Raw genomic sequence first — 10,112 nt, 5'->3', positions numbered from 1 at the left:
TAAGGAGAATCTGTTGTTTCTTATAAGAATATATTTTTAAATTCAATAAGAAACCCTCTTTGTGTTCCTTGAGAATATGTTCTCGTCTTTCATAAGAAGGCCTTTTTCATCATTGAGGATACCTTTGAAAATACAGTGTGTTTATTCCACATGAATATCACCATGCATTTCCATGAGGACTTCTGGTTCTCCATGGAAAACATTATGACCTCCTATGGTAAGAACTTCGTTGTGTCATCTACTTTCACCTTAAAAGTTAAAAAAATATATTAAAAAACACACAAATCTAAATTAACCTTTGATTCAAGATGTTTCTTTGTATTCAAGTCTATCAGACTCCAAAAATGATACACACACCAAAGGAATACATTTGGCAACGAGTCTCAAAATAAATTCACAGTGCTTAGTTTAGAAAAAAAAAACACAAAATAATTTTATCAAAAAAAATTTTGACCTATGGCGATAACACCAACTGTACGCCAGAAGATTCATTTTGTCCAGCAACCGTAAATTCTGCTTTAAGACAGTTGTATGTCTAGCATTTGAAGTCAGTTGATTTTTGCAGAGCCCCGAGTTTGTTGGAATTTTGCAAATCGCTATTCATAATGTCGCGTTCCACGTTTGCCGTTGTTATTGGTGTTGTAAGTGCCGTGTGGCATTTCTTGTTGGCAGTTTCCCTGTTTATTATCGGTGATGTATTCGATGAAGTTGTGGAACAGGACACTTCCATAGAAGAAAAGGATGCTTCCGTTAATATGGAGAAATATGCTCTCATGAAGGAAATGATTAGTAGTAAGTAGAAAGAGAGCGAGAGAAAGTGAAATTTGACGCTGTTGAAATTTGTGAAGGACATATTAAACCCATTTTCTTATTCCAGGTTATGTTATGGGCTTCTTGTTCCTTGGAATACTTGCTTGTGTATTCGAAATGGTTGTTTCCATACTGATGGTTGTTGGTGTTAAGAAGGTAAGTTAAAAATGTGTTTGATTGATAGCTTAAAGTGAGAATTGAATCAGCTCATGCATAGATAAGTACATACATAGCATAGATAAGTAAATATTTTTTGTCGACCTTGAGTATCCTGGGATCAGTGGGCGTGTTATGGGATCGATTGTCTATTAACGTCCCAGCAAAAATACCCATTACAAAACCCCCTACTAACCCGTTATTTCAAAAAGGTCATGTCGCGCGAAATATGTATTTATTTTTACAAAACTAGTTAAATGAGCAAATACTAAAAGTAGCGACTACTTATTTAACTACTTATTTAAGTGGTCAAAAAATAACTACTTATTTCACGCGACATGTCCTTGTTAATATAGTGGGTTGGTAGGGAATTTTTGTAATCGGTATTTTTGCTGGGGTTTTAAAGGTATTCACAAATATTTGTTTTATTGTCTTTTCAGCAACGTCCTCACTTGATGGCTCCTTGGGTTTATGTGACTGTCATTGTCATGGTCTTGCAATTGGTGAATATTTTCATTGATGCCGATGATGCCAAAAATAAAACTGATTTTGCTGAAATCGTCAGCTGCGGTAAGTTGGCCTAGTTGCCTTCATCAATTTCTACTATCTTCACTTTTTTCAACTTTCGTTTTAGTCTTCTATGCTGCCATTTGGTATCCCATTTATCGCGTGTACAAGAAAATGGTGAAGGAACAAAAGACTGTCGTCATGCCCCATACCGTAAGCAGTCCGGTTAATCCCCATTATGTTCCCTATGTTGTGTCTGTGGCTGAGACCGCACCTACATCTCCACCGGATTTCTCTCATACCGCTAAATATGTTCACACCGAAGCTAAAGTAGAAACTGTCACTCCACCCCAAACTATGTATCCCGAAATGCCAGCTGTTCCCGTTTATACTCCAAAGGTTTAAGGGATTATTTGGGCGTTATTGTTCAATAGATTTTGTGTTGACATAGAAAAATAAAGCGAAAATAAATATGAATTCAAAAATTTTAAAATGAAAAGAAAAATGACTTTCATTAGTGATTTGGTCGAAATGTAAATTTTGTTGGTAGTCGGTCAACAAATTATAAATATTACGAAAGAACTATCCACTAGTGCTAAAGTGGCTCGGTTTAATGTTAATTCCTCTGCCATAAATTATAGGTCTGTTCCAGAACTGCAGAATACTATTTGGTCTTATATAAGAAGACCTTTTAGTATTCTATTAGAAGACCTCTTGGTCTTCTACTGGTAGACCTTCTGGTCTTCTATTGAAAGACTTTATGGTCTTATATGGGAACACCTTCTATTTTTCTATGAGAAGACCTTCAGTAGTGACATTCTCTAATTAATTTTTTGAGTTACCGACAAATATCGGTAAAATCAAAGTGCTTATAATTTCGATAACACTATGCAACACTGAAAATGCAAACAACTTCTAGCATGCATTGTTTGAAACTACATATTTAGACTACAAAAACCCTAGTAGGGTTTTGTGCTGTCAGATCTAGTTCGGATTTTATGGCCTCATCTAAACCGGGCTAAATCTACACTTTTTTGCACTTATCAGGCCTTTATCTCAGAAACGAATAGGAATTTGGCCTTGCTGTCTTTAGCAATATTGCGGCCCTAAACTAGTAGAACCACATAAGAAAAATTCCATCTAGGGCATCAAAATCTATAAAATATAGCAGTATCGGCTAAACTGTTGGGAGTTGAACCAAGTAACATTTTGAAAAAATCGTCCAAATAAAGTTCTCAACAATTCTTTAGAACATTCTGAGACTCTAAAATGCTTACTTCATGTTGTTTCAGCGGTATTTTGCATCACATCTTTTACAACACCTATTTCAAACACAGTTCACACCAAGAGTTTATTCTCGCATTTCGGATTTCACTACATTATTGAGATTTTTATTAAATCGTCGTTGAAAAATTTACTGAAAACAACGGCATAGAGACATTTTACAACAACGACATGTTCTGAAGAGTTGTGTATTACATTCCAGGGAATATTTTTCCAAAAGAAAATATTCAGAAAATATTAACGGTTTTGGAGATACGGTCCGAAATGTATAAAAATTGTGGAATTTTTGCATATATTTTGAAATTTGAGGCAATAAATGTAGTTTTTCGAGTTCATTATTTTTCTAAATACTTTATTCTTGTCCTTATCTACAAATTTGTTTTAGAGGTCAGAAGAAGATTCGCATTGGTTTCAGAGATGTAGCCCCGAATTTCTTTAAAAACTCAATATTTCGTCATGTTTAGATGGGGCCATAAAATCCGAGCTGGATCTGACACAACAAAACACAACTAGGGCTTCTTGTCGTTTGGGTCTGTACTTTCAAAAAATCCTCAGTTCGAATTGTTTGCACAAGATCACCTTAAAAATGTTGCACAGTGTAATTAAGAGTAGATCTATTGGATTCCTATTGGAAGAACATTTGAATTTCTATGAGAAGACCTTTTGGGCTTCTATTAGGAGACTTTTTGGTTCTATATGGGAAGAATTGTTGGTCTTTTATGAGAAGACTTTCAGATTTTCTATATTAATTTCTTCTGATCTTCTATAAGAAGACCTTGTGCTTTTCTATTCTTCTATTGAAAGACGTTCTGCCCTTTTTATGGGAAAACCATCTGGTTTTCTATGACAGTGCCATCTGGTCTTCCATGAAAAGAGATTCTGGTCTTCTATAATCTTCTATGAGATGACCTTTTCCAGCAAAGATTCGGATCCGTTAGTCATAACGTAACCCATTACAAAGTAATGTAAACAAGCTTCTTTTCGCATTGCAAGTAATCTGAAAAGTAATGGGTTACTTCTTAAAAAAATTACAAGGCAAACCTACTTACTTTACTCCTCACTAAGTAATGAGGACGGTGGCACAGTGTGTGTGTGTCCGACTATAAATCCTAGGGTTGTGTGTTCAACGCCTACCGTAGGCACGCGAGTTTTTGTTAATTAAAAAAAATAACAGTTCGGGGTGCACATGTGCACTGCACATTTAAGTTCTTAAGCAACCCTTAATATTCGAGTGCGTGGCATAGTGTGTAGTGTCTTTGGCTAGAAATCATAGGGTTCGTGGGTTCAATTCGGGCAGATAGCGAAATAAACCACTTTAAACTTGTTGTTTTTATACCCTCAGCCTTTAGGCTATGAAGGGTATATACACTTTCATACGGGCAAATTGTGCCTCATCGAAATAATGGTTTTAGACCCCAAGTATGTTTGGACGAAATGTGTTTCAGACAATTTGGAGTCGATTGAGCAATGTCCGTCCGTCTGTCTGTCTGTCTGGCTGGCTGGAGCGCACGATAACTCTCGAACGGATGAACCGATTCGGTTCAAATTTTGGCTTTCGTAATATTTTGCCCAAACTTAGTTTAAGTTCGAAGATGAGCTATATCGGTCCACTCCTTCCGGTACCTCTCCCACAAAAGTTCGAAAATGTTCGGAAAATTTGTACGCACGATAACTCTTGAAGGGTGTAACCGATTTGGTCCATAGTTTGCCCATCGTGGAGCGTGTACCAGACTTAGATCAGGTTTTAATATGGACTCACAAAATTTTGGAAAAGTTCAGTTTAGGAACATCTCTCGAATCGCTTTTATTTTTGGTTTAGCAACTTGTATTCACTGCCCTCCATACGACGGTATAAGTTTCATCAGGGGCAAGTCCATACTTCCTGAGAAAATAGCCTGAAAGTTGCAAAAAACCCCTATGACACCGTGTGAGGAGGTTGGAGGGCACAATAACTCTCGAACAGGTCTGCTGATTCGGTCCAAAGTTTGGCCTTAGTAATATTTTGTCCAAACATAGTTTAAGTTCGAAGATAAGCCATATCGGTCCACTCCTTCAGGTACCTCCCCCACAAAAGTTCAAAAATGTTCGGAAAAATTGTGCGTACGATAACTCTTGAAGAGAGTGGCCGAATTGGTCCATACTTTACACATCCTAATATATCTACCAGATATAGATCAGGTTCAAATATGGACTATATTTGTCCACTCCATCCGGTACCTCCCACTCAAAATTTCGGATACATGTTCACTTTAAGACCTGCTTTCGAATCACTTTGATTTTTGTTGAAGCAACTTGCATTGCTGCCTTAATCGCGATGGTAAAAGTTGTTTCAGGGCAAGTTCATACTTCTTGAGCAAACATCCCTGAAGTTCTAAAAAACCCCTATGGTACCATATATAGTGGCTGGAGATCCATTCTTTTTAGTATCTCCTAATCAACATTTTTGTCAGTTCAAACGCCCAAAATTCTTAAAACTCCCTAAATACATGTGTTTTTTGGAAAAAAATTGTTTCAATATACACAGGCGGAGGGTATATCTCTGTCGGCAAAGCCGACTGATACTTTTTTACTTGTTAAATTTGAAAACAACAAATATGAGATTAAGCTCGACTTACATACAAATAGTAAGAAATAAAATTAACCCTTTCGACCCCAACGTTGCTTATAAACAACTTCGATTTTTAGCATGGTTTAATTTGAAACTGATGGGATTTTCTCATCAAAACTCGCATTGGTTTGGTTAATTGAAGTTCTGAGAATAAAAAAACAACAGCAAAAATATCAGTTATGTGACGATCGACCTATTTATTATGCATTATTCTCTATGAAGTGTAGCAAATCGCGCGCTCTTAAAAAATAGTGCATCAAGTAAAGTTAAAAAAAAAATATTTATAAATAATAATTTTAAAAAACAAATACGCAGTGTTATTACTAACAGGTATAGTTATATAACAAAAATAACATTTTGAAAAAATGTGGCATTGTTCCTTTAGAATATTTTTTTCTTTTTTGAAGTTGCTTATAAGCAACTTTGGTCCACGGTGATAGTGAAAACCATTGAAATCGAAAATATGAACAAACCACCTAAACGGCTCTGGAAACAAATATACAAGCCATTCTGGAGTTCAACTGAAACAAATCTTCTGATGAAGAGTGCGAAGATGAAAAAGAGGAGTTTATGTAGAATGGTTTGAACGAAATTTTGGAGAGAGGTGAAGAAATAGAAATCAATTTGCTAGAAGCTGGCACCATTGAACAACATGTTGTAAAGTATCCAGAGAGAGTCGAGAGTCATGTTCCAGTTCCAAGCGCCGTAAAGTTATTTACGTCCTGCCAAATTCGTCATTGGGTGGTATGGGAGAAAAAGGTCGACGTAGTTTTAGCAAGACAGGAACACCTGTGTCAAAGTGTGGTGTTCATCTATGTTCGAATACAAGTAAAAATTGTTTTCTTGCCTATCATACTAAGGTATTATTGATATAATATATAATATTATATCAATAATGATTCTTAAAGAATAAATAACAAGCAATTTGTATGTTCTTATAAACTTGTTTTAATTTATTAATACCATAAAATACTACCTCAACGGCCCGAAGTGGCTTATAAGCAACTTCCAATATCTGGTTCCCCAATAACTCCCGAAGTTTCAAATCTTCAAAAATCCTTAATTCGGAGCTAACAAGCATTGCTATCACGAAAAAATAATTTTTAGACACTCGGTTCTGGAGTGGGGCCGAAAGGGTTAAGTAAAATAAAAGTTAGAAGTGTGATGAAATTAAAAACAAATTCTCTACATCAACTGTTCTAAAAATATAATTTTTTTCACCTTACTTTTCAACTTCTAGTGGTCATAAAATAACTAAAAACTGAGTGTGACATGCCCTTGTAAAAATAATGGGGAAGAAAGGGGGTTTGTGAGTAGTTACGGCTGCCAAAAATCCTCCCATGATTTTGGGAGGACTTTTTTGCTGGGTTTGTGAAGACGTCTGTCTTCTATTGTTGATGCTGTTGTAACAGTGTTGATTATTATGTTTGTATGTTCGTTCTTCTGTTCAATCTGGCTCTGGGTCTATCTCCAGTTCTAGGAAAGTGGCTGGTTCGATGGGATGTAATCACAGGTCCACTGGAGTTAGATGAGTAGGTTTGGCGAGGCTGACTGTCTTGCAAGACCTGTTCGATTTCCGTCCAATAAAAATTTAGGCGACTGCAATATACAGAGCGTAGTTGAGCCAAAACTACTCTGGTTTGTCGTGGCAGCTGACGCTCCTCAGCTGCGATAGATGGGGGATGCACTCCGAGGACTTTATTCACACCATATTTGCTTATGGTCTTAGCAACTGCATCCGTGTGAATACTATTTAAACCTGCTTCATACGCCTGTTGGTCTAGGGGTTTTCTTATACATTGTTGGACCTCCCTCTCTAGAGCAAGAATATCCTTCCTGATATACCTGAATGTGTCGGGCCTAGCCAGCAGATGGTGATTGGGATGGCTCTCACGGTAACACCCAAGCAAGTACTGCAACGAAAGCATCTCATTGTGTTGCTTTACTGGAAGACAATGTTGATGTTCTCAGTGAGGCATTCTGACAGGTTTGAATATTTTTCCAATTCGTATCACATAATCCCAGGGACAAAACTGGAGCCGCATAGCTTACCACAGACCGACCTATTGCGTTACATGTGGTCAACAAGGTTTATTTATCTACACTCCAAGTGCTGCCTGCTAGGGACTTGAGGACCTTGTTCCTATTTTTCAGTTTGTCGCAGACAGCTGTGGCGCGATTTGAAAGTAGCGTCGAATGTGAACCCTTAACATTTTGGGACAGTTTGTGGTCGGAATTCTGCTACCGTCGACCACGACATTCAATTCTCTTGCAAACTGCGCTGTCCATGTGATGAACAGTGGCTATAGATTTTGTGACGGAAATCTGCATATACCTCACGTGAAAAAAGGTGGTAAGATCGGTTAAATAGGAGTTCAGTCTCTCACAGATGTCAGCAGGGAAGGTACCTGACACCAGGATCGTGCAATCATCCGCAAGCTTTACGATCTCGATGCTGTCTGGAGGGGGCGGAATACAGGAGAAGTAGAGGTCAAACTGTTACGGAGATATCACCCCACCTTGGGAAACTCCCTGTTTCACTTTACGGGTTTTGGACTTCTTGTTCCTGAATTCCACGTACGACTGGCGTCCACAAATTTAGTTGTTTAAAGCTTTTTGTCTGCTCAATATTCTCAAACAGCGTGGAGTGCCTGATTGTATCAAAGGCTTTTGATAAGTCAAGCGCCACCATCACTGTTCTATCACACGGCGGTCTCTGGGTGAGTCCTTGACAAATATATATAGAGATGGCGTGCAGTTCTGTTGTCGTGCTGTGCTGCTTACGGAATCCATGCTGATGATCGGCAACTCGATAGCTATTCCTGATACTGGGGAGGACTAAGGCCTCAAGTGTCTTTGCTATGGACGACAAAAGTGAAATCGGCCGGTACGATTCAATTTTGCTGGCATCCTTGCCTGGCTTCCGTAGCGTGACCAACCTGCTCATTTTCCAGACTTCGGGAGCAATTAGGGTGGCTAGCGACAAGTTGAGAACTTTAGTGAGATACTCCACTCCCGACTCATCCAGCTGCTTCAGCATTACCATGGAGATTCCATCAGGGCCCAATGCTTTGGATGATTTAGCGTTCCTGATGGCAATTGCAACATCATCCATTGTAAAATGTGGTGGTTAATCCTCGACAGGTAGAGATCTAATGTAAAGTAATACTTTCTTCTTCGCCCTGTCTCTATCGGGGTGCTCGACAAACTGCCGATTGAAATAACTTGCGCACCTCTTCGGGTCAGTCAACGTAACGTCGCCAAACGTGACTGAGGTCCTATCTTCCACCCTTTCAGGGTTCGACAGTGACTTAACCGTTGCCCACAATTCACTTATACCGGCTCCAATGTTGCAACTCTTCAGGTGATTTAACCTTTGTTCCGCTTATGTTAATGTAAGTTAACAGGCTAACTTCCAGTGTCAACTCCCTGACTCTGGGGTCATTGGGGTTGGCTCGACGAAGCTCATCACGCTCATTTGCTAATCCCGTCGCCTCTGCTGGGAAGTTTGGTCTTATTTCGGGTATTGGACCAGCAGGGATATGGCGAGCGGCTGCAGCTGTGATGATGTCTCGGATTGGGCAGTTCTCTGAAGCAGTGATTGGTGAACTCTCTGAAACTCTTTCCTATGATTTACGAACGTGCGGCGTTCTGAGGTGATGAAATCGGGTGGTCTGCTAATGGAGACAATTATGGGGAGATGGTCTGATCCAAGGGAAATGACGGGTTGCCTGGTAACGTCATTTGTCAGACCAGGTGACACGATGGTTATGTCTGGCGAACTGTGACACTCTCCTCTAATTCTGTTAGGGGCGTCATCATTGGCCGTGCAAAACGTAGAGCTATCAATCTGCTCAGCCAGCGCTGCCACATCTCATGATGCGCATTAAAGTGTCCCAGGACCAGACGATTATGACCTTCCAAAAGCGGGCTAATGTCAGGCTCGTAATCGGAGATACAGCTATTTCTCGACGGGATGTACACGTTCAGTTCGGCAGTTCCACACCTGACTGCTACCCCCATACATTCCATGTACGGGTCATTAGAGACAGGCTCAAGCGAGATAGGTCTGTATTGGACAGACGTTGCAATGGGAAAGCTAATCCCCCACCTCCACTTCTGGTGCGATCCTTCCTTAGCACGTTGTAACCATCACATCGTTGTAAGCTACAGTTGTTGGTTTCTTGCACCTCCGACTCATGAAATCTACTATTTCCTCAATCTTACCTCGGAGTTCATTGCAATTAAATTGCAAAAAGGATGCATTTTCTGGATTGGGACAACAACGACTGGTGTTAAATGCTGCGTGTGCTGTTGCTATCGAGGGGACTGCGTGGGAGTTTCGTAATCTGACGACGACTCACTGGGGACTGTATTCACGCAGCATGAAACAACATAGTCCCTTACGTGGACAAGTCCAGAGCAACCATCTCACCGAAGGTAAAGGTACATGTGTTCGTATTTCTTTCATTTTGCAGCATATACTGGAATGCCGGGATGAGGAAAAGGCAGGACCAATTTATTTGTGCTCAGTTTGTCACATCCGCATCTTCACCCAAAATACAATGTGTGTATGTTCCGTATAGACGCAAAAACTGCTGAACCGATTTTCCTCAAAATTTCAGAGAATGCAAATAGGCTATACATTTTTTTTGAATTTCGGAGGAGAGGGCTCCTGTGTCCTATTTGTTAAATGCGCTATACATGTTAATCTTACGAACGTGTCACGAACCTTGGGGAACTCCTC

The 10,112-nt window shown here is 39.4% G+C and overlaps 1 protein-coding gene across 1 annotated transcript; it reads left to right on the top strand.

The window, feature by feature from the left end:
* The first annotated feature begins 485 nt into the window (after nt 1–485).
* On the top strand, nt 486–1,965 carry LOC141386526 (uncharacterized). The gene is made up of 4 exons (XM_073955155.1): nt 486–792; nt 878–966; nt 1,407–1,536; nt 1,601–1,965. The coding sequence occupies exons 1-4, from the start codon at nt 606–608 to the stop codon at nt 1,876–1,878; spliced, it is 684 nt and encodes a 227-aa protein (XP_073811256.1). The 5' UTR covers nt 486–605; the 3' UTR covers nt 1,879–1,965.
* The last annotated feature ends 8,147 nt before the right edge of the window (nt 1,966–10,112 follow it).

The sequence above is a fragment of the Musca autumnalis genome, unplaced genomic scaffold, assembly GCF_047663935.1.
Source record: "Musca autumnalis isolate F117 unplaced genomic scaffold, ASM4766393v1 scaffold_5, whole genome shotgun sequence".
Lineage (NCBI taxonomy): Eukaryota > Metazoa > Arthropoda > Insecta > Diptera > Muscidae > Musca > Musca autumnalis.
Note: the sequence above shows the minus strand (reverse complement) of the source record. Positions and strands in the feature narration are given on the sequence as shown.

What these genes read in the sequence shown, in the direction of transcription:
- LOC141386526 (XM_073955155.1), top strand. Translation starts at nt 606, where the DNA reads ATGTCGCGTTCCACGTTTGCCGTTGTTATTGGTGTTGTAAGTGCCGTG. An exon ending in CATGAAGGAAATGATTAGTA is followed by an intron (nt 793 to 877) that starts GTAAGTAGAAAG and finishes TTCTTATTCCAG; the next exon opens with GTTATGTTATGGGCTTCTTG. An exon ending in TGGTTGTTGGTGTTAAGAAG is followed by an intron (nt 967 to 1,406) that starts GTAAGTTAAAAA and finishes TTGTCTTTTCAG; the next exon opens with CAACGTCCTCACTTGATGGC.